Source organism: Oryctolagus cuniculus, chromosome 10 (genome assembly GCF_051225735.1).
Source record: "Oryctolagus cuniculus isolate XC-2025 breed Fujian yellow rabbit chromosome 10, ASM5122573v1, whole genome shotgun sequence".
Classification (NCBI taxonomy): Eukaryota; Metazoa; Chordata; class Mammalia; order Lagomorpha; family Leporidae; genus Oryctolagus; species Oryctolagus cuniculus.
In genome coordinates, this window is record NC_142876.1 from 56,231,495 (window position 1) to 56,255,882 (window position 24,388).

At 43.2% G+C, this 24,388-nt stretch overlaps 1 protein-coding gene across 17 annotated transcripts in view; it reads left to right on the forward strand.

The window, feature by feature from the left end:
* ESCO1 (establishment of sister chromatid cohesion N-acetyltransferase 1) overlaps window positions 1-24,388 on the forward strand; it is a 67,941-nt gene that overhangs the window by 35,376 nt on the left and 8,177 nt on the right. For 7 of the 17 annotated variants that reach the window (XR_016214607.1, XM_051852066.3, XM_051852067.3 and 4 more), the window contains 2 exons: window positions 20,364-20,453; window positions 24,045-24,188. Coding sequence is in view for 9 of the 17 variants with exons in the window: in XM_051852066.3 (XP_051708026.3) it covers window positions 20,364-20,453; window positions 24,045-24,188 (234 nt within the window). In the remaining 8 variants the exon portion in view is untranslated. Of the gene's footprint in view, window positions 1-12,143; window positions 12,496-19,693; window positions 19,818-20,363; window positions 20,454-24,044; window positions 24,189-24,388 lie in introns of those variants that run through there. The other 10 variants (XR_016214610.1, XR_016214608.1, XR_011379405.2 and 7 more) reach the window with 4 other exon arrangements.

The window sequence follows — 24,388 nt, forward strand, 5'->3', positions numbered from 1 at the left end:
AATCTTAGTTTTTGAAAGGAACAGTAAAGAAATCAATCAGTAAATAGGTACCCAGTTCTTCCAAATTACCAAAGGAAGTTTCTTTATGGAACAGAGTGTAGCCATCATCTTCTACATAAATTCCGATTCTGTTTCAAAGCTATTGAGCAGTGTAACATCCAAGAGAACATTGATTCCTATCTCAGCTGACCCCTCCTCTACCCCCTTTGATGGGACAGAGCTATGGTTTATTTGATTTATTTTTGAAAACTCAAGAGAAGGAATTGAGTTTAGCAGTTGACCATTGTTTCCTAACATCAAGGTCAGTGTTCTTTTGCAGTATTCAAATGTAGATATACATATTCTAAGAGACTCTAAGACATTGTAGCATTCTTTTTTAGCTTACGGAAAGACCTTAGAGTCTGATAAGATCACAGCTCTTGGTTTTGGCTGTGACGTTAAAACATTTATTGGCTATCTTGTATTGTGCTTTGCATAGATATTAAACATTCATAAATGCTTGACAACATAGTTTATTTAATAATTTTATCTGTTTGTTTCTTATTGAGAAGTACATAGAAAAGTCACTTGTTGCTCTGACTTTAATTCATGTTAAATGGCCAGTGTTCAGGAGCTAGAAATAGTTTTGTTCTACTTAAGATATTTTAAAATAATTAAACAATTTTATGTTTTAAATTTTATGACTCTTGAGAAAATGAGTATCTTTTTCTTGGGGTAAATAGTTTCCCTATAATAGGTAATCACCTTTTGACAATTAGAAATGGCTAAAATTCTATTTTCAAAAGATTAAAAGCATATTTAAATTATGTAGTCAATATAAATCAGTGCTCACAGAGCATATTTTTGATTGAAATCTTTAATTTTCCTTATCTTCTATATTATCTTTGTTTTGGGGTAAGGGAGAGTAGATACTTTTTGTTCCATTTAAACACTTTTTAGTTTTCATTTAGTTTCACTTTTACTTGAGAGGGTGGGGAGACATATATTTTCCATCTTCTGGTTCACTACCCAGATGCCTGCAAAACCAGGGCTAGGCCAGGTTGCAGCTAGAAGCCTGGAACCCAGTCCCTGTGTCCTATGAGGGTGGCAGGGCCCCATACTTGAGGATGCACAGTAGCAGGGAACTGGATCAGAAGCTGAGGAGCTGGGACTTGAATCAGGTACTCTAACAGGAGATGCTGGCCATTCCAGAGAGCATCTTTTTTTTTTTTTTTTTTTTTGGACTGGAAAATTTAGAGAGACAGAGAAAGGTCTTCCTTTTTCGTTGGTTCACCCCCCAATGGCCGCTGTGGCCAGCGCACCATGCTGATCCGAAGCCAGGAGCCAGGTGCTTCTCTTGGTCTCTCATGTGGGTACAGGGCCCAAGGACTTGGGCCATCCTGCACTGCCTTCCCGGGCCACAGCAGAGAGCTGGACTGGAAGAGGAGCAACTGGGACAGAATCCAGCGCCCCAACTGGGACTAGAACCTGGTGCACCGGCACCGCAGGCAGAGGATTAGCCTAGTGAGCCGCGGCGCTGGCCCAGGCAGCATCTTAACCACTATGCCAAATACCTGCCCCTGGCAATTTTTTTTTTTTTTTTTTTTTTTTTTTTTGACAGGCAGAGTGGACAGTGAGAGAGAGAGACAGAAAGGTCTTCCTTTGCCGTTGGTTCACCCTCCAATGGCCGCTGCGGCCGGCGCACCGCGCTGATCCGATGGCAGGAGCCAGGAGCCAGGTGCTTTTCCTGGTTTCCCATGGGGTGCAGGGCCCAAGCACCTGGGCCATCCTCCACTGCACTCCCTGGCCACAGCAGAGAGCTGGCCTGGAAAGAGGGGCAACCGGGACAGAATCCGCGCCCCGACCGGGACTAGAACCCTGTGTGCCGGCGCCGCTAGGCGGAGGATTAGCCTAGTGAGCTGCGGCGCCGGCCCCCCTGGCAATTTTTTATCTTCATTTTATTCCATCAGCTTCATTGATAATATTTGAGGAAGTAAATTTTATCTGACTTATTATAAACTATTTGGGAAAGAACCTGTTAGTGCTTCAGGGGAAGCCTGGACTCTGATTTAGACATCTAGAAGTATTTCAGTTTTTTTCATGAACTAAGGTATAGTTTTTTGGGTGTTTTTTTCTTTCTTTTTTCTCTTAAAGATTTGTTGTTTGAAAGAGTGACAAAGAGAAAGATATCTGCTGGTTCACTCCCCAAATAGCTGTAACAGCCAGAGCTAGGCCAGGCCAAAACCAGGAACTAGAGCTCCCTCTGAGTCTCCCATGAGGGTTGCAAGGACTCAAGCATTTGTGCTGTTGTCGGCTGCTTTGCAGGCACATTAGCAGAAAGCTAGATGAGAAGCAGTGTGGCCAGGTATTAAACCTGGCATTCCAATATGGAGTGCAGGTATCCCAAGCAGCAGCTTAACCTATTGCCCCACAATGTCCACCATTAAGATACTATTTCTTATAGGTGTAGAGAGAATTCAGGAAAAGTTCTCCTGTGATGCATTGAGCCATATTGACAGATGACGAACTCATCTGTGTTTGAGCTTTTAGTAGTTCAGGTGTGAAATAATGTTTTGAGTTCTTTTCTTTTTTATTATTATTTGAAAGAATTAAGAGAGGGAGAGAGATCTTCCATCTGCTGGGTTCACTTCCCAGGTGGCCTCAACAGCCAGCAGAGGGCTGGCCCAAAGCCAGGAGCCAGGAGCTTCATCCAGGTTGCCCGCCTGAGTGGTAGGGGTCCAGACATTTGGGCCATCTGCTGCTGCTTTCTCAGGCCATTAGCAGAGAGCTGGATCAGAAATAGATCAGCTGGGACTCAAACTGGTGCCCATATGGGATGCTGGTATTGCAGGTGGCTGCTTTACCTGCTGTGCCACAATGCTGGCCCCAATGTTTGGATTCTTTGCAGAGAAATTCACAAGTTAATCTTTTTCCCCATTCTTTGTTAACTTCTTTGAATTAACTCAAATCTGAATGACTGCTGTGTAGAAGAAACTACCCTCGGAACTGAATTAATGTCCTTGCCTCTAAATTTAGAATAAAGTCTGAAAGACATCAAAAGTTAGCAATAAAAGATTGAACTATTAAAGCAGTGCCTTGAGGCTGTCATTGTACAGTGGGTTAAGCTACTGCTTTTGTCACCCATATACTAAATCAGAGTGCTGGTCCAAATCCTGGCTCCTCCACTTTCAGTCCAACTGCTTACTAATGCACCCAGGAGGCCGGCGCCGTGGCTCACTAGGCTAATCCTCCACCTTGCGGCACCGGCACACCGGGTTCTAGTCCCGGTCGGGGCACCGGATTCTGTTCCGGTTGCCCCTCTTCCAGGCCAGCTCTCTGCTGTGGCCAGGGAGTGCAGTGGAGGATGGCCCAAGTGCTTGGGCCCTGCACCCCATGGGAGACCAGGAGAAGTACCTGGCTCCTAAAATAAAAAAAACAAACAAACAAAAAAAAAAAACAAAAAAAACTAATGCACCCAGGAAACAGCAGATGGTGGCTCTAGTACTTGAGTTCCTGCCACCATGTGAGAGACGTGGATGGGTTTTTTGACTCCTGGCTTAACCTGGCCTATTCCCTGATGTTGAGGCCATTTCAAGAGTGAATTAATTGGCCGGCGCCGCGGCTCACTAGGCTAATCCTCCGCCTAGCGGCGCCGGCACACCGGGTTCTAGTCCCGGTCGGGGCGCCGGATTCTGTCCCGGTTGCCCCTCTTCCAGGCCAGCCCTCTGCTGTGGCCCGGGAGTGCAGTGGAGGATGGCCCAGGTGCTTGGGCCCTGCACCCCATGGGAGACCAGGAAAAGCACCTGGCTCCTGGCTCCTGCCATCGGATCGGTGCGGTGCGCCGGCCGCAGCGCGCCGGCCGCGGCAGCCATTGGAGGGTGAACCAACGGCAAAGGAAGACCTTTCTCTCTGTCTCTCTCTCTCACTGTCCACTCTGCCTGTCAAAAAAAAAAAAAAAAAAAAAAAAGAGTGAATTAATAGATGGAGGGTCTCTTTCTGGGTCCCCTTACCCTTCTCCGCCTCGCTCCCACCTTCTCTTACTTTGCCTTTCAGATAAATATATTTTTGTAAAAAAAAAAAAACAGTGCATTAATATTACATATTTGACTATATAAATTAAAAATTAACTTTGTCATTTGTAAGTGACTTATTTAGTTGACCATTGGTCAAAAGAGAGTTTTGTTTTCGTACATGGGGAACAGTTTGAGTGCCAAAAATAGACAAAAGGGGGCTGGTGTTCTAGCATAGTGGGTAAAGCCACCACCCTTGATGCTGACATTCCACACAGGTGCCGGTTTGTGTCCTGGCTGCTTCGTTTCTGATCCAGCTCCCTGCTATTGGCTGAGAAAAGCAGTGGAAGATGGCTCAAGAACTTGGGCCCCTGCCCTGTACCCACGTGGGAAACCTGGATGAAGCTCCTAGCTTTGACTTGGCCCAGCCCTGCCATTGCAGCCATTTGGGTAGTGAACCAATAGATGGTGTCTCCCTCCCTTCCTCTTTCCCTCCCTTCCTCTTTCCCTCCCTCTCTATCTCTCTCTCCCCCATCCCTCCGTCCCTCCCTTTCTCCCTCTCTCTGTAGCTCTTTCAAAAAATAAATAACTTTAAAAAAATTAAAAGTAGACGAAAAGGGACAGTGTGTTGCCTAGCAATTAAGATACTGTATGGGATACCTGTGACTCACATTGGAGTACCTTGGTTTGATACACAGCTCTGGCTTCTGATTCCACATTCTGGGAAACAGCAGGTGATGACTCAAGTGCTTGGGAGTTCAATCGATTGTGGAGCCAGTACTTGAACACAGGGACTGTGATATGTGATATGTCATTGTACCCTAAGTGACATCTTAACCGCTATGCCTAATGCTAACCCTGGACAAAATTTTTAATTGAGGGAAAACGTGATTTAATGATTCTATTTTTTTAAATGATTCTATTTTTTTAAAGATTTATTTATTTGAAAGATAGTGACATGAAGATAGAATCAAAATTTTTTAAAAAGATTATTTATTTGAGAGGTAGTTACAGACAAAGAGAAGGAGAAACAGAGAGGTCTTCAATCCACTGGTTCACTCCTCAAATGGCTACAACAGCCAGAGCTGGGCTGATCTGGAGCCAGGAACTTCCTCAAGGTCTCCCACACTGGTGCAGGAGTTCTAGCACTTGGGCCATCTTCCACTGCTTTCCCAAGCCATAGCAGAGAGCTGGATGAGAAGTGGAGCAGCTGGGAGTTGAGCTAGCTCCCATATGGGATGCCAGCACTTCAGATGGCGGCTTTACCCACTGTGCCACAGTGCCGGCCCCGAATATGAGAATCTTCTATTGGTTAGTTCACTCCCTAAAAGGCTGCAGCAGCCAGGTCTGGACCTGGCTAAAGCCAGGACCTAGGAACTCCATCCCAATCTCCCACATTGGTGGCAGGGGCCCAGATACTTGAGCCATCTTTTGTTGTCATCCCAGGTGCATCAGTAGGAAGTTGGCTCACAAGTAGGGCAGCCAGGACTTAAACTGGCACTTTTATTTTAAGATTTTATTTATTATATGAAAGGCAGAGTTACAGAAGGAGAGAGAGAGAATGACCTTCCATCTGCTGGTTCACTCCCCAGATGGCCTCAACAGCCAGGCCTGGGCCAAGCTGAAGCCAGGAGCGCCTTCCTGGTCTTCTATACACGTGGCACAGGCCCAAGCACTTGGGCCATCTTCTGCTGCTTTCCCAGACTCATTAGCAGGGAGCTTGAAAGTGGAGCAGCTGGGTCACAAATTGGCACCCAGATGGGATGCTGACATTGTAGACAGTGCTGGTTCCTCAGACCAGCACTGTGATATGTGATGTTGGTGTTGCAAGCAGCAGCTTAACCTGCTGTGCAATGTTGGACCCACAGTCCAGTAACTTTTGCCTAACCTTTAATTTCTTCTACATGTGAATTTACTTCTATGTAAATTCTCTGTATTCCTTTTGAATATGATTAGGAAAAAAGAGAACAGGGTGTTAGAGAAAAGAAAAGTGAATAGTAAAAGCAAGAAGAGATTTGAAAGTCTTGGGAGTGGGAAAGGAATCTTAAGCAATAAGTAGCCTTAGCTCTTAAAATTATTTTGCCATCCCTTGTAAAATAGTGAGCAGGCATATTTGTAGCAGGAACTCAAAGCCAGGTCAGGGAATTTTAGAAATAATCTTTAAAAACAGGTAGGAATTTGAGTAAAGATCACCAAATTTCTATATTTTAAGCTTCAAGGTTTCTGTTTCTCTGTTCTCTGAGTTCTTATCTTTCTGTTTGACTGCATCTTGTAGACTTAGAGCATTTTGTATATAAATATGGGGTTGGAGTAGTACTTCTTGTAAGTTTCGCTTTGAAATGAAGGGCCACATGATAGAGGAAAAATGCAATCAATATGAATGTTAGTTATAACAAATTTTTCTATCTTTTTTTTTTTTTTTTTTTTTTTTTTTTTTTTTTTTTTTTTGACAGGCAGAGTGGACAGTGAGAGAGAGAGACAGAGAGAAAGGTCTTCCTTTGCCGTTGGTTCACCCTCCAATGGCCGCCGCTGCAGCCGGCGCACCGCGCTGATCCTGGCAGGAGCCAGGAGCCAGGTGCTTTTCCTGGTCTCCCATGGGGTGCAGGGCCCAAGCACCTGGGCCATCCTCCACTGCACTCCCTGGCCATAGCAGAGAGCTGGCCTGGAAGAGGGGCAACCGGGACAGAATCCGGCGCCCCAACCGGGACTAGAACCCGGTGTGCCGGCACCGCTAGGTGGAGGATTAGCCTATTGAGCCACGGCGCCGGCTTCAAATTTTTCTATCTTTAAAGAGAGTTCTAGTGGTAAATAAAAGATCTCTCCAACTAGTTCTTTCTCTCCTTTTCCCTGTACCAGAAATGGTACCACCATCTAATCATTTCTTTAAGTTGAAAACTTCAGGATAATCTTTGAATTTTCTTTTTGCTGCATTCCTCTTGTGTTGGTAAACCTCACCTTCAAAACAGATTCCAGGCCCTCCCGCTTTTGTCCTTCCCACCACAAAACCAAGCTGCTGTTATTTCTGCCTTGGGTCACCTGTGCAGTGGTCCCGCAGTTTTGTTTCCCTACCTTTTATTCTCCAGAATTTTCACATTGATTTTTAAATTTTTTTTATTTCTTTGTTTGAGAGACTGAGAGAGCGAGACATCTGCTGGTTCACTTCCCAAATGTCCCCAACATGGGACTTAATCTGGATTTTCTGACTATATGAGTCATCATCTATGCCTCCCAGGGTGTGCATCAGCAGGAATCTGAAGTTGGAGACAAAATACCTACCTTTCCCCTAAAATGGGATCTTTCAAAAACTTCAGATTATATCATTTTTCTAATTAAAATTCTTTGGTGAATTCTCATCATTTGCAGAATACGATCCAGGCTGCTTACTAATGATAGAGGCCTCATTTCTGTAGCTTCACTAATTTCATCTGCTAATAACACCCCCCCCCCCCTTACTTGATGTACTCCACTCAGCTCTTCTTTCTGTTCCTAAAACACCCCGAGCACATTTTATTCTTAGTTTACTTGTACTTTTTTTTTTTTTTAACTTTTTTTCTGGAGTTTCTTTTACATCCTCACACATTGGGTCTTTTGGTTAAGTCTTTTTTTTTTTTTTTTTTGACAGGCAGAGTGGATAGTGAGAGAGAGAGACAGAAAGAAAGGTCTTCCTTTGCCGTTGGTTCACCCTCCAGTGGCCGCCATGGCTGGTGCGCTGTGGCCAGCGCACCGCGCTGATCCGAAGGCAGGAGCCAGGTACTTATCCTGGTCTCCCATGGGGTTTCAGCTTTTCCAGAATGTCATATTGAGTCATGAAGTATGTTACCTTTTCAGGTTGGCTTCTTTCACTTAGTAATGTGCATTTAAGGCCCTCCTGTGTCCTTTTGTGGCTTGAAAGCTCATTTCTTTTTAGTGCTGTATAATTTCCATTGTCAGGATGAACTGTGGTTTATCTATTCTCTGACCAAAGGACATCTTAGTCTTTGCCATGTTTTGAGAATTATGACTAAAGCTTCTTTGTAAGCATTCGTGTATAACTTTTTTGTGTGAACATAAGTTCTCAACTCTTGGGAAAATACCAAGGAGCATGGTTGATAGATTATGTTAAGAGTGTGTTTATAATTTTCTAAGTAATTGCCAGATTATTTTTCTGAGTGATATCATTTTGCATTTGCACCAGCAGTTAGAGTTCTCTTCCTCCACATCCTTGCCAGTCTTTTGTGTTACTAGTGTTCTAGATTTTTAGACATTCTATTAGATATACAATAGTATCTTTTTTTTTTCATTTTCTTAATGACATATGATGTGGAGCATCTTTTCATTTGCTTATTTGCCTCTGTCTGTCTATGGTGAGGCATCTCTTCAGTTCCTTAGCCCCCAAACTCCCACCCCTACCCTTTGTGAGAGAGAGTTCCTTTCCATTGGTTCAATCCCCAAAAGCCTGTAATACCTGGAGCGTCAGACATGGGAACTGGGATCTCATTCCATGTCTCCTACGTTGGTGGCAGAGAACCAAGTACTTGAGTCATCATCTGCGGCCTTCCAGGATCAGTATTAGTAGGAAGTTGGAATTGGGAGCTGAGCTGAACCCAGAACTCAAACTCAGGCACTCTGATGTGAGTGTCTTAATTGCCCTCTTTGCACATTTTAAAATCAGGTTATTAATTTTCTTAGTTATTTTTATTTTTTTAAAGATTTATTTTTATTTATTTTAAAGACAATTACAGAGTGAGGTAGAGACAGAGAGAGAGAGAGGTCTTTCATCCACTGGTTCACTCCCCAAATGGTCGCAATAGCCAGAGATGTGCCAATCCAAAGCCAGGAGCTTCTTCCAGGTCTCCCACGTGGGTGCAGGGCCCCAAGGACTTGGGCCATCTTCTACTGCTTTCTCAGGCCATAGCAGAGCTAGATCGGAAGAGGAGCAGCCGGGACTAGAACCGGCGCCCATAGGGGATGCCTGCGCTTTAGGCGAGGGCTTTAACTTGCTGAGCCACAGCGCTAGCCCCTTTCTTCCTGAGTTTTAAGAATTCTTAATATTTGGGTTCTTGATATTTAGGGTTTAAAAAAATTTTTTTTTGACAGGCAGATTTAGACAAAGAGAGACAGAGAGAAAGGTCTTCCTTCCATTAGTTCACCCCCCAGATGGCTGCTACAGCTGGCGCGCTGCGCCGATCCGAAGCCAGGAGCCAGGTGCTTTCTCCTGGTCTCCCATGCAGATGCAAGGGCCCAAGTACTTGGGCCATCCTCCACTGCCTTCCTGGGCCACAGCAGAGAGCTGGACTGGAAGAAGAGCAATCGGGACAGAATCCGGCGCCCCAACCAGGACTAGAACCCAGGATGCCAATGCCGCAGGCGGAGGATTAGCCTAGTGAGCCGTGGCGCCGGCCATATTTAGGGTTTTTTAAAAGATTTATTTTATGTTCTTGAAAGGTAGAGTTACAGGGAGAGAGAAGGAGAGACAGAGATCTTCCATCTGCCAGTTGGCTTGCCAGGCTGAAGCCAGGTGCCAAGAGCTCCCTCTGTGGCTCCCACACAGGTGGCAGGAGACCAGAGACCTTGGCCATCTTCTGCTGTCCTCCCAGGCTTACCAGCAGGGAGCTAAATCTGAAGTGGCTGGAGTCTACAACCTACTGTGCTACGGTTCCAGCTCCCCTGCTGAGATCTTGCCTGGGATTGTATTTAGTCTATGCATTGTCAGGAAGAATATAACTCTTGACAATATTGAAGCTTTTTTAAATAAGATTTTATTTATTTATTTGAAAAGCAGAGTTAAAGAAAGGCAGAAGCAGAGATAGAGAGAGGTCTTCCATCTGCTGGTTTACTCCCCAAATGGCCACAACAGCCAGAGCTGCACCAATCCCAAGCCAGGAGCCAGGAGCTTCCTTTTGTTCTCCCATGTAGGTGCAGGGTCCCAAGCACTTGGGCCATCTTCTACTGCTTTCCCAGGCCATAGCAGAGAGCTGGATCAGAAGAGGAGCAGCCAGGTCTCAAACTCATGTTCATATGGGATGCCAGCACTGCAGGTGGCAGTTTTACCGGCTTTTTATTTGATTTTGCAAGTTTTTATTGTGCATTGTGCATGAAAGAGCTGTATAGGCTGAATGAAATAGCTAATATCCCCTCCCTTGCCCTAAGAGCCTTCCCTTTTTTTCTGCAATTAAGATTGTGCTGGAGCCGCCTGTGGCGTTAGCATCCCGTATGGGCTACAGTTTGTATCCTGGCTGCTGCTCTTGCAATCCAGCTCTGCTATGGCCTGGGAAAGCAGTAGAAGATTGCCCAAATGCTTAGGCCCCTGCACCTGCATGGGAGAACTGGAGGAAGCGCCTGTCTTTGGCCTGACCCGGCCCCTGTTGTTGAGGCCATTTGGGAATTTGGGAGTGATCCAGCAGATAGTAGACCTTTCTCTCTGTCTCTCTTTGTCTTTAACTCTGTTTCTCAAATAAATAAATAAAATCCTAAAAAAAAAAAAAAAAAAAGTGCTGGATTAGGTTATAGTTGAAACTTCTAGTTTAATTCTTTTAAAATTTTGTTTGTTTTTGTTTATTAATAGAAACTCACTTTCTCACAGTTATGGAGGCTAGAATTCTAAGGTCAGGGTGCTTTTATCATTGGGTTCTGGTGAGGGACCTCTTCCTGGCTTCTAAACAGCTGCCTTTTTACTATGTCTTCACATGGCAGATAGAGAACGATCTTTTTTTTTTCTTCAGTAATGGCACTAATCCTGTAGTGGACCCCACTTTCGTGACCTCCCAAAGGCTGCATCTCCAAATACAGTGTGCCCTCTGTATCCATGGGTTCTGCATCTGTTATTCAACCAGTCTGGCTTCCTCAGGTCTCACAGAGGTAGTTGGGTGCTTGAATAGCTGTTCACACAATTCAATGTGGAAAGACAGTAGATGGAGGACTTTTTAGTTTCCATCCTGCTTACCTTATCTGCTTTTATATTTTGAGGTTGGCATCAGGTACCGTATTCCAACAGAGACTGGAATTAAAACCCCATAGGGCATAAAACCCCATAGCCCAACTTAGCAGATATCTCATAGGAGAGAATTGATGGAGAATTATCAGTGTTTAGAGCTTTTCTAGATTTCAGTCTGTCATGCCAGCTTGCTTTATGGCCATTAAAATTTTCTTTGGTTTCTGCTTATCCTAGCAAGAGTCTTCTCCTTATCCTCTACCTTTTGCAGAGTTGCTTCAATCATGAGCAATACTGATAAGCTCAATAGATTGGTTTACTAAGTCTAAAGTGATTTTTTTTTTAAGATTTATTTATTTATTTGAAAGTCAGAGTTAATACAGAGAGAGGAGAGGCAGAGAGAGAGAGAGAGAGAGGTCTTCATCTGCTGGTTCACTCACCAGTTGACCGAAACGGCTGGAGCTGTGCTGATCCGAAGCCAGGAGCTTCTTCCAGGTCTCCCGTGCAGGTGCAGGGTCCCAAGGACTTGGGCCATCTTCTGCTGCTTTCCCAGGCCATAGCAGAGAGCTGAATTGGAAGTGGAGCAGCCAGGTCTCAAACCGGTGCCCATATAGGATGCTGGCGCTGCAGGCGGCGGCTTTACCCGCTGTGCCATAGCACCAGCTCCAACAATATCTTAACACTGCCAATTTTGCCTATCACAGAATTTTGAGGGGCTGGCACTATGGTGCAGCAGGTTAAAGTATCCCTTTATGGGCTCTGGTTTGAGTCCTGGCTTCTCCACTTTCAATCCAGTTCCCTGCTAATGCACCTGGGAAAGCAGTGGAGGATGGCCTAAGTGCTTGGGCCCTTGCCCCCACATGGGAGACTGTAAGAAGCTCTTGGCTCCTGGCTTCAGACTGGCCCAGCCCTGGTCGTTGTAGCCATTTGGGGAGTGAACCAATGGATGGGAGACCTTTCTCTCTGTCTCTCCCTCTGCCTGTAACTCTGCCTCTCAAGTAAATAAGGTAAATCTTTAAAAAATTTTGAAATCTATGCATGGATTTTTCCTATGAACTTTTGAAGATCCCTCTTGTTTATTGTGTTCATATATACATATACATGTGCATACATACATACATGTGCCAAGATATTTGAGGAATGGATAGTAGCTTTTGAAAAATAGATACTTCTCTAAATTATTGAGTTTTCCTTCCCAAGAAATTTTTTTTTTAATTCTACTTTATTGTTATTTGGTCTGTAAGAGAAAGCGTTACTGGGGCCGGCACCGTGGCGCAGTAGATTAATCTTCCACCTGCGGCACCAGCACCCCATATGGGCGCCAGTTCTATTCCTGGCTGCTCCTCTTCTGATCCAGCTCTCTGCTGTGGCCTGGGAAAGCAGTAGAAGATGGCCCAAGTGCTTGGGCCCCTGCACCCACATGGGAGACCAGGAAGAAGCTCCTGGCTCCTGGCTTCAGATCAATACAGCTCCAACTGTTGCGGCCATTTGGGGAGTGAACCAATGGACAGAAGACCCTTCACTCTTGTTTTTCCCTCTCACTGTCTGTAACTCTGCCTCTCAAATAAATTAATAAAATCTTAAAAAAAAAAAAAAGAGAGAGAAAGCATTACTGAAAAAAAAATTTTTTTTTTTTTTGACAGGTAGAGTGGACAGTGAGAGAGAGAGACAGAGAGAAAGGTCTTCCTTTGTCGTTGGTTCACCCTCCAATGGCCGCCGTGGCTGGCGTGCTGCAGCCAGCGCACCGCGCTGATCCGATGGCAGGAGCCAGGTACTTATCCTGGTCTCCCATGGGGTGCAGGGCCCAAGCACTTGGGCCATCCTCCACTGCACTCCCGGGCCACAGCAGAGAGCTGGCCTGGAAGAGGGGCAACCAGGACAGATTCTGGCGCCCTGACTGGGACTAGAACTCGGTGTGCCAGTGCCACAAGGCAGAGGATTAGCCTAGTGATCCGCGGCGCTGGCGCTGAAAATTTTCTTATTATATATTATTACCGGGTCGGTGCCATGGCTCAATAGGCTAATCCTCCACCTGTAGAGCCAACACACCGGGTTCTAGTCCCAGTCGGGGCGCCGGATTCTGTCCCGGTTGCTCCTCTTCCAGTCCGGCTCTCTGCTGTGGCCAGGGAGTGCAGTGGAGGATGACCCAAGTACTTGGGCCCTGTACCCACACAGGAGACCAGGAGAAGCACCTGGCTTCTGGCTTTGGATCAGCGCGGTGTGCCGGCCGCAGCAGCCATTGCAGGATGAACCAACGGAAAAAGGAAGACCTTCCTCTCTGTCTCTCTCACTGTCCACTCTGCCTGTCAAATATATATTATTACCTTCAAGAAAAATCATTTAAACATTTATTAACTTGAAAGGCAGATTGATAGTCAGAGATCTTTCATCTGCTAGCTCGCTCCCCAAATGACCATTAACAGCCAGGGCTGGGTTAGGCCAAAGCTAGAAACCCAGAACTCCTTTTGGTTTTCTTACATGAGTACTTGGGCCATCATCCCTTACATTCCCAGGAACATTAGTAGGAAGCTGGATTGGAAGTGGAGGAGCCAGTATGGGATGTGGGCATCTTGAGTGGTAGCTTAACCTGCAGCACCATGACACCTGACCCACAAAAAAAGAACATTTACTTTTCTTTCAGCATGTTCTTTTAAGGGCTTTTTTTTTTTTTTTTTTTTTTTGACAGAGTTAGAGAGACAGAGAGAAAGGTCTTCCTTTTCCGTTGGTTCACCCCCAAAATGGCTCTACGGCTGGAACTGCGTCGATCCGAAGCCAGGAGCCAGGTGCTTCCATGCAGGTGCAGGGCCCAAGCACTTGGGCCATCCTCCACTGCCTTTCTGGGCCACAGCAGAGACTAGAAGAGGAGCAACCGGGACAGAACCGGCGCCCCAACCAGAACTAGAACCCGGGTGCCGGTGCCGCAGGCAGAGGGTTAGCCAAGTGAGCCATGGCACCAGCAAAGGCATTTGTTCTTTATTCTGAAGAAATTTTTTTTCACATTTCTTTCTAAATCATTTTGAAAGAGTTACAAGAAGGGAAGAGACAGAGATTTTCTGTCCATTGATTCATTCCTCAAATGGCCATAATGGCAGTGGCTGGGCCATGCTGAAGCTAGGAACCAGGAGTTTATTCTGGGCCTCCCATGTGGATGGCAGGGGTCCATGTACTTGGGCTGTTTTCCCCTACTTTTCGCAGGCCATTAGCAAGGAGCTGGATGGGAAGTGAAGTCAGGATACAAAGTGGCACCCGTATGGAATGCAAAATCACAAGCAGGCTTTACCCGCTAAGCCACAACACCAGACCTTCAAAATCTTTTTAACAGTTTAAGTATATAAAGGGTGGCCTTCATGTTTTCAATTCCTCAACCCCAGGCTTTTTTATAAAGTTTATCAAAGCAATATTATATGTACCTAGAAATGAACATTTTCAAATGCCTGCTCCTACTTTTTTTTTTTTAAAGCATAAAATGCTTTAGAGAATATAATACATCTTTTAAAAGTTAACTAGTTATTTAATATCAAGTATTCTGTCAGGATTCAATTTCCCCGATATCTCATTTTTTGGTGCTGTTTGAATTAAGATATATACAGTACATCAGTTAGCTTCTCTTTTAAGTGTTTCCTTTTTTTAAAAAAATAAAAAGATTATTTATTTGAAAGGCAGAGTTACAGAGAGGCAGAGGCAGAGTGGGGAAGAGAGAGGTCTTCCATCCACTGGTTCAGTCCCCAGATGGCTATAATGGCTGGAGCTATGCTGATCTGAAGCCAGGAGCTACTTTGGGGTCTCTCATGTGGGTGCAGGGGCCCAAGGACTTGGACCATCTTCCTCTGCTTTCCCAGGCCATAGCAGAGAACTAGATTGGAAGTGGAGCAGCTGGGACTCGAACTGGCATCCACATGGAATACCGGTACTGCAGGCAGCAGCTTCACCTGATATGCCATAGTGCCAATTCCTCCCCCCCCCCCCCCCCCCCGCTTTTTTTTAAGGTTTATTTATTTGAAAGGCAGATTCGGGAACAGTTCTGTGTCAGAGGGTAAAACCACACAGCCTGTGGTGCAGGCGTCCCATATAGGCACCATTTCCAGCTGTTCCACTCCTGATCCAGCTCCCTGCTAATGTGCCTGGGAAGGCAGCAGAAAATGGCCCAAGTGCTTGGGCCCTTGCACCCACATGGGAGACCCAGAAGAAGCTCCTGGCTCCTGGCTTCGGTGTGGCCTAGCTCGGGCTATTGTGGCCATTTGGGGAGTGAATCAGCAGATGGTAGACCTCTCTCTCTGCCTTTGTCTCTTCTTTTCTGTCACTCTACCTTTCAAATAAATAATCTTTAAAAAAAAAAAAAAAAAGAGGGAGGGAGGTGGGGAGACAGAGAGCTTGCTTGCTTGCTTTTTTTTTTTTTTTTTTTTTTTAGAGTTTTATTTATTTATTTGAAAGAGTTACACAGAGAGGAGAGGCAGAGAGAGGTCTTCCATCCGCTGGTTCACTCCCCAATTGGTTGCACTCACTGGAGCTGCACTAATACCATGCCAGGAGCCAGGAGCTTCTTCCTGGTCTCCCACGCAGGTTCAGGGGCCCAGGGACTTGGGCCATCTTCTACTGCTTTTCCAGGCCATAGCAGAGAGCTGGATTGGTAAAGGAGCAGCTGGGATTCGAACTGGCGCCTGTATGGGAGCAGCCAGGTCTGGAGCCAGGCTAAAGCCAAGAGCTAGGAACTCCATCGTGGTCTCCCACATGGGTGGCAGAGGCCATCATCTTCTGCCTTCCCAGGAGCATTAGCAGTAGGAGCAGCCAGGACTAGAACCAGTGCTTGAACACAATGTTGGCCTCATAAGTCTCTTTTTAGTCTAAATGTTCCCTCTCCATCTCTTCTTCTTTTGCAGTATTTGTGAGTGATGTTTGTTTTGTTTTTAAAGATTTATGTATTCGAAAGGGAGAGTTAAAAAGAAGGAAGGAAAGATGGAGAGAGAGAGCTTCCATCCACTGGTTCCATTCCCCAAATGGCCACAATGGCCAGGTCTGGGCCAGGCTGAAGTCAGGAGCTTCATCCAGGTCTCCCAAGTGGGTGCAGGGTTCTAAGCACTTGGGCCATGTTTCACTGCTTTCCCAGGGACATTAGCAAGGAGCTGAATGGTAAGTAAGAGAGTACAAATGGGGCCCATGTGGGATGCTGGTGCTGCAGGCGGCTCCTGTTGGAGATGTTTGTAAGCTAGTTGTTGGTTTTATTTCTTCAGCTGTTCATTCAAATGTGTATTGTCACTCAATGTTTTTCCCTTTTTTTTTTTTTAAAGATTTAGTTATTTATTTTAAAAACAGTTATAGAGAGGCAGAAGCAGAGAGAGAGAATGTCTTTGATCCACTGATTTATTCCCCAAGTGGCCACAATAGCCAGAGATGGGCCAATCTGAAGCCAGGAGCCAGGAGCTTCTTCCAGGTCTCCCATGTGTGCACAGGGGCCCAAGCACTTGATCTTCTGCTGCTTTCCCAGGCCGTAGCAGAGAGCTGGATTGGAAGTGGAGCAGCTGGGACTTGAACCAGCGTCCATTTGAGATGCTGGCACTGCAGGTGGTGGCTTTACCTGCTACGCCACAGCACCGGCCCCTCAACCTTTTTTCAAAGTGATTAGTATAAACTTTTTTGAAGAGATATCATTTATATACAGTTAAATGCACAAATCTTAAGTGATTGATGAATTTTCACAATTGTATATACATCAATGTGTCCATCACCCATTGTATTTTTTCAGTTGTGAAAATTTTTTTAATGGAATAGAAGGAGAAATTTTCTGATCTGAAGATCCCAAAGCTTAGAATAACTACAGTAGTAAGAAGATAAGAATTATTGCCATTAGAAATTCAAGTTATTACTATTAAGTTTGTGCATTTCAAGCAGCCAGATGGGTGAATTAAGGAAATTTGGATTTTGCAGGCCGGCATTGTGGCATAGCAAGTAAAGCCTTTGCCTGTGGCTCCGGCATCCCTTATGGGCTCTGGCTTGAGTCCTGATTTCTCCACTTCAAATACAGCTCTCTGCTAATGTGCTTGGGAAAGAAGCATGAGATGGCCTAAGTACTTGGGCCCATGTGCCCACATGGGAGACCTGGAAGAAGACCCTGGCTTCCAACCAGTTCAGCTCTGGCAGTTACTGGTGGCTGCTGCCATTTGGGAAGTAAGCTAGTTGGTGGGAGATTTGTCTCTGTCTTTCCCTCTTTCTGTAACTCTGCCTTTCAAATAAATAAATCTTAGAAAAAATAAAAAAGAAAATTTGGGTTTTAGAAATACTCCTTGTTAAGCAGAGGGATATGTGTGACTTGTTAAGAGCTAAAGGTGAGAAGTGTAAGTGCACTGTGGCTACGTGGTTGCCTTTACTTTGCATACATTAGACATTTAGTCTAAATGTTCCCTCTCCATCTCTTTTTCCCTTGCGGTATTTGATAGTGATATTTGTTTTGTTTTTAAAGATTTATGTACCGCCGGCGCCGCGGCTCACTAGGCTAATCCTCCACCTTGCGGCGCCGGCACACCGGGTTCTAGTCCCGGTCGGGGCACCGGATTCAGTCCCGGTTGCCCCTCTTCCAGGCCAGCTCTCTGCTGTGGAGGATGGCCCAAGTCCTGGGAGACCAGGATAAGTACCTGGCTCCTGCCATCAGATCAGTGCGGTGCACGGGCCGCAGCACGCCGGCTGCAGCGGCCATTGGAGGGTGAACCAACAGCAAAGGAAGACCTTTCTCTCTGTCTCTCTCTCTCTCACTGTCCACTCTGCCTGTCCAAAAAAAAAAAAAAAAAATTTATATACCAATCAATACCTTCCACCTCTGCCTCAATTTCAAGTGGCTAAAATCAATGGTGATGTGATTTTTGAGACCAGTAAAGTGTTAACTGCGTCTGAGGCATATAAATATCTTGAGTATTTTATTTGGTTCTTTAATCTTTGTTTTGTCCATGAATTGAATGTGTTGTTGTATTTAGCTTTAAGGGTATTTTATTGATTGGCTGTGTTTTCTTAAGGTAGTGCATTGATCATAGTTTGATACTGGAGGAGGGGAAAATGGCATTGCTGGTATCTGGGCAACTCTGTGTGAGCAGTCCTTTTAATTATAGCCCATTGGTAACAGCCATTCTGCCGATCACATAGATGAGAAAACAGAGGTCAGGGGTTGGTGCTGTGGCATAGTGGGTTAAGCCACCACCTACAATACTGCATCCCATGTGGGTATCAGTTCCTGTCCTGGCTGCTCCGCTTCCCAACTAGCACCCTGCTAATACCTCTGGGAAAGCATCAGAAGATGGCCCGAGTGTATTGGCCCCTGCACCCACGTGGGAGCCCCCGAAGAAGTTTCTAGCTTCTGTCTTTGGCCTGGCCCAGCCCCGGCTATTGCTGCCGATTGGCAGATGGAAAATCTCTCTCTCTCCCTCCCTCTCTCTATCTCTATGACTCTGCCTTTCAAATAAATAAATCTTCAAACAAACATAAACAACAAAAAGCAAGCAAACTAAAAAAACCAGAGTTCCAGTGTTTTGCTCAAGGCCATACATCTGATACCTACCAATAATAAGAATCTAAGCCCTGAACTTTTTTTACTCTAAAACTATTAAAATTCTTTTTTTCCACTAAAACATGCCACTTTCATGAATATTAGAAATCTAAGTAATAGTAATTCTGCCTTTTTGCAATTCCTGCTTCACAGATGTAAAGACCTTTGATTTCATACCTGAAGAAATAATAGTATTTAAAACATAACATTGTATCAGATCCAATTAGGATAAAATTTTCTGCATGAGCATGCAAATCTCAAGTTGTTTCAAGAAAAAGTTTTGTGTTACAAAGTTAGTAAAGGAAAATAATTTGTCTAATGTCTGTGTTATGCAACATGAGGTCAGCATTAAGTTTTTATTAAAGGCAATTAATAGGAAAATAGTTTTTAATTCATTCCAGGACATAACGACTTTCCAGGACATAACGACTTTCTTGTAACTTGTAGTTACATAAATTTCTATTTCTAGTTCTTCATTGAATTATAATTTGATTTTTAAGTGTAAAACTTCCATTTTCATTTTATTGAAAATAGGTTCATTTAAAAGTTTTTTCTAAAAGTATCTTAATGTAAACTTTTTTATAGAGCTATCTTTTATGTCTTTTAAAAATTGTGTGCCTATATTCAGATCTGTATGTGGTTCAGATTCAGTTTATTATTAAGAAAAGGACTTTGGCTTCTGTTCCAGCTCCTTTCTTTACAGTTCTTGAGACTATTTTGCCATCATAATTAGTTTTTATCACTGAATTTTACTTTTCCTTTGGATGTTCTATTTTATAAAAAGCATTTTGGATTTTTAAAGTTTTATTTTAAATACTTTAATCTAATTGTTATATTTACCAAGTTTCTTACCAGGATTTTGTCTCTACCTAAGATCCTGCTCCCCTCCAAAATATCCATTCTAGAGTGTGTGAGAAAACCAGCCTCCTTTCAGGCTTGTTATAGTGGTTTTTTTTTGTTTTGTTTTGTTTTGTTTTGTTTTTAATGTAGTTATCTTTTTCTGAGTTTCATTGAGCTTTTATGTTCTCAGCAGAAATCTATCAGAAGAAAGATGATGACTTTATCTAATAGAAGTACAAAATGCTTCTCAAAATACTTTTTTTTTTTTTTTATGTAAAGTTGGTTGGGTAAGACATGGAGCAACTAGTTCAACTCATTCCTTCTGTACTTATTTTGAACTTCAAAGTTCCTAGTTTTAAACTCTGGTTCAGTCCCATCTTGCTAGATTTAAGTGGCTTTTGTTTTGTTTTGTTTTTTTTCATGCAGGTTCTGCTCATTAATCACCACGAGTGTGGATCTGAAGAAGAGTTTATTACCTCTCTTTTTTTGAGTATGTTTAACTTCAGATACACACAACGTAGCCTCTCCTTCCCTATTAGATTCTTAGAAGGTAGTTATATTTTTTATAGTCTCCTTCTTGTGGCTTTGATAGTTGTGATCAATAAAAATAAAAACTGTTCCTTTCATACTGGGCTACTGCATGCAAATCAGTTCATGTAAAACCTCCTGGAGGTCTTTGGCATGCCAGACATAGAACTATGAGTGTGTGTTTGTGGAGGTAACCATGTTCCAAAGAACTTTTAAGAGTTTAATTTTTATATCAGGAATCTGAGATAGGCTCTGGCAATCACTGACTTTAAGGGGCTTGCTTTTGATGTGTGATTTTCAAAATTTAAGATGGGAAGTAACAAATTAGAAATATTTTTGTGGCATTATATACACATATATATATATATACATATATCTGAGTAGTGGAGAGAAATTAGCTTGCTTTGTACCTTTTGTATGCTAACAAAATAGCTGATTTATCATGCCTTATTAATGAGTATATATTTTTCCATGTTTGCCATTTTTTAGACAAATTGACATACTTTTCCCCTTGTACATGGGTATGATGAATAAAATATACATATAATTTATCCCTTTTTACATCTAGGGCTGGAAAAAAGAAAGGATTCTGGCTGAGTACCCTGATGGCAGGATAATAATGGTTCTTCCTGAAGACCCAAAGTATGCCTTGAAAAAGGTAAATTCCCAGTGAAACTTTATATAAAAGTATTCCATTTTACAGCTAATTATAAGAAGAAAACACATAGCTGGCAAAGCACATTTCAACACCAATCCTGAAAACAGGAAATTGGCATTTAAAGAATACAGCTCAATTGAAAAATTACGTTAGATTTTGTAGTGTATTCAGAATTTGTGAAATGAATTTTGATGAATTGGTTATGACCCAGTATTATCACTAATTTGATGAAACTGTTCAGTTAATGAATGATGTCACATATGTGATTTCAAGAATCAGAATGTCAGTTAGTTGAATTATAGGGTTGGTGTAGTCGGTTAGCCACTGCTTGTGATGCCAGCATCCCATGTTGGAATGCTGGTTTGATTCCCAGTTGCTCTGTTTTTGATCCAGCTTCCCGCTAATGCTCCTGAGAAGGCTGCAGATGACCCAAGTCCTTGGGCCCCTGTCACCCATGTGGGAGACCAGGATGGAATTCCTGGTTCCTTGCTTTAGACTGTCCCAGACCTGACTGTGGTGGCCATTTAGGGAGTGAACCAGTGACTGGAAGAAAGATCTTGCTCTCTTTCTCTGTTTCCATCTCTTCCTCTCTTTGTTGCTCTGCCTTTCAAATACTTTTTTGATTTATAATAATTTAGAAAATTAAAATTAATAAAATAAGTTTCATTCTGAGAGTGAATTTCTGAATAAAAGTTTATTACAGGGACTGGCTTGCAGTGCCTGCATCCCCATATGGGTGTTGGTTTAGGATCAAGCTTCCTGCTAATGCACCTAGGAAAGCAGTGGAGGATGGCCCAAGTGCTTGGGCCCCTTGCATTCATGTGGGGTACCTGGAGGAAACTCCTGGTCCCTGGCTTCAGTCCAGCCCACTTCTGGCTGTTACAGCCATTTAGGGAGTGGACCAGTGATTGGGAGATTTCACTATGTGTGTGTGTTTGTGTATGTGTATGTCTCTAACTCTGTCTTCCAAATAAATAAAATTATTACAGAAGGGGATTTAGCATTAAGTCATCATAAAACAAATTAAACTTGAGGTAATCATGTAGTGTTTTAGAGAAGGAAAAAAGTATGTCCTGATTTATCAATGTAATGTAGAAAATGTAAAGAAAATTCCTTTACCTGCTGTCAGCCAGGTGTTAGTCCAGTTTAGAGTTCCATATCATAAGGGTTCAGAGAATTTGATGTGTTGAGAAATGAACCAGAGAGATAACAAAGCTTGCAACCATTTTGTCACAGAGTATCTTCAAAGTCAGGAACATTGAGTAAATTTACTTTTAAGTAATATGTCAACTACATTTTTAAGTAATATCCTTGGTATGTTTCCCTTCAATCTCTGGATCATTTTATCAGAAGTTCCTTTTTTAATTTAAGCTTTATATTTTATTTATTTGAAAGGCAGAGTTAGAGACAGAGGAGGAGAGACAGAGGTAGAGTACAAAGTGTACAATCATCCATCCCTTCCCAAGTGACTGAAACAGGCAGGGCTGGGCCAGGCCAAAACCAGGAGCCTAGAGCTTCTTCCAGGTCTCCTTCATGGCTGCAGGAGCCCAAGTACTTGGGCCATCTTGTGCTGTTTTCCCAGGTGCATTTGCAGGGAGCTGGATCAGAAGCGGAGCATCCGTGAACTGGCGCCCATATAGGATGCCAGCATTGCAAGTGGAGGCTTAATCTACTACACCACAATGCAAGCCCAAAGAAATTCTTCTTATATAAGCACCAGGTCCAGTTGTTACTTGTGAAACTCAAATAATTACACTAACTATGTCCAAAATGTCTGGAAGCACAATGAAATGTTTATTATACTCTTTTTCTTTTTTAGATTAATAGTTGACCTCTTTACATTTAGGAATACTTCACCTTAATGGGCTGATGGGAGACATTTTGTACATATTATTTGAAAATGTAGCTGAACATTACATTTAACATAGACATTTTTCCTGTGTTTCCTGACTTTACGCCCCGTGTATGCCTGGACAATCCCAGATACCCAAACAAGTCTTCATATTGCCAGTGCCTAATAGTGTAGACTGTAGCATTTAGAATGCCACATAAACATACCCAAACTTTCTTGTATTTGAAACATTTATCATTGCATACAAATACTTGTTGAACCAATGACTGACTAAATGAGAAATTATTTAATTATTTGAAATTTGGAGTTATAGAGAGGTAGCGATCTGGGACAGGGTTGGGTAGGGACCTTCCATCCACTGGATGGCCGCAAGGGCCAGGGCTAGGTTAGGCTGAAGTCTTTCCATCCAGTCTTCCACTTACGTGATACAGGCCCAAATACGTGGGCCATCTTCCGCTGCTTTTCCCAGGCCATTAGCAGGGAGTTGGATCAGAAGTGGAGCAGCCAGGACAAGAACTGGCGCTCATAAAAGATACTAGTGCTGCTAGCAGTGGCTTTACCTGCTTCACTAAGAATCTTTAGTAAATGCTGATATCCTCATTTTAGTTTCTCAAGGCCAAATCTTTATAAGCTGCAGTTTAGTTTATTGCTAGTTAGTAACCCATAATAGGTTAAAAATTAAAAGCTAGGGAATTGTGAGCAAGTTGTGTTTAGGAACTAAATCAGGAGTTGTAGGATGTTATTAACGATTAAGGGAATTTGAATCTTCTTTAGTGAATAAAGGATGTGTTGCATGACATTCTGCATGTCAGAGGTATGAGCTTAGTAGCTCAAACAATCTTTATTGGACTGAATATTTGTAGGATTCTTTAACTGGAGAAGGAATTAATGTTTGAGTGCCTACAAAAGTTTGAACTTAACCATGTTTGAAGCCATATATGGAAGAAGCCATATGAGTATTAACATTTAGAGTTCAAATCTCTGCTTCTTGATTTCTGGATGCTAATATTTGACATGGAAAATTGTCTTAACTGCTGTTTTATTTCTTTCACATGTAAATTGAACCATAAACCTCCAAGAGATGTTGGATTTAAATGAGATAATATTCATCAAGTGCCTTGTAGAATGTCTGGCCCACGTAACAGTGATAGGACGTCAACATGAGTTTCTTTCCTTTAAGTGCTCTTCATTTTAGCAATGAGGATGCTAATTTAGATTTAGGAAGATGGCTGTGGCGTTGTGGGGCTACAGGTGAAGCCACTGTTAGAGATGCTGGCATCCCATATTGGAGTGCTGGTTTGAGTTCCAGTGGCTCTGCTTCCCACCCAGTTCCGTGCTTTTGGGCCCAAGAAAGCAGCAGGGGGTGGCCCAAGTACTTGGAGCCCTGCCGCCCATGTTGGGAGTCACAGATGGAGTTTTAGGCTCCTCGGTTTGTCCTGGCCTAGCTCCAGAATTTGGGTAGTAAACTAACAGTTGGAATCTCTGTCACTCTGCTTTTCAAATGAATATACCCTTTTTTTGTTATGTCTTTTCTCTGTGTTACTCTACCTTTCATATATGTAAATAAATTAATTTTTAAAAAAAAAACCAGCTGTTGATCCCTATAGTCATCCAAAATAACTGTTTAGAGAATGTCCTTGCTTAGAATAATGTACTCAACTTACTGAATGGAAGTAGTATATTGTTATGTCTATACAGTGCTTTCAGTGTTTTAAAAGTTACTGTTCTTTATTTGGCAGGTTGACGAGATTAGAGAGATGGTTGATAATGATTTAGGTTTCCAGCAGGCACCGTTAATGTGCTATTCCAGAACTAAAACACTTCTCTTCATTTCAAATGACAAAAAAGTAGTTGGCTGCCTAATTGCAGAACATATTCAGTGGGTAAGTGATTTTAAAGAGTATTCATTAGTAGTGGAGTATTTGTAATTAATACATAATTGCACATGTTCATATGGTAGCATGCAGTGTTTCTGTACATGTAGACACTATGTAAATCAGGATAATCATGGCTAGCCCCTCAAGCTTTACTGTTTGTGCTGAGAACATTGAAAATCCATTCTTGCAGCTTTTTGAATTAGGAT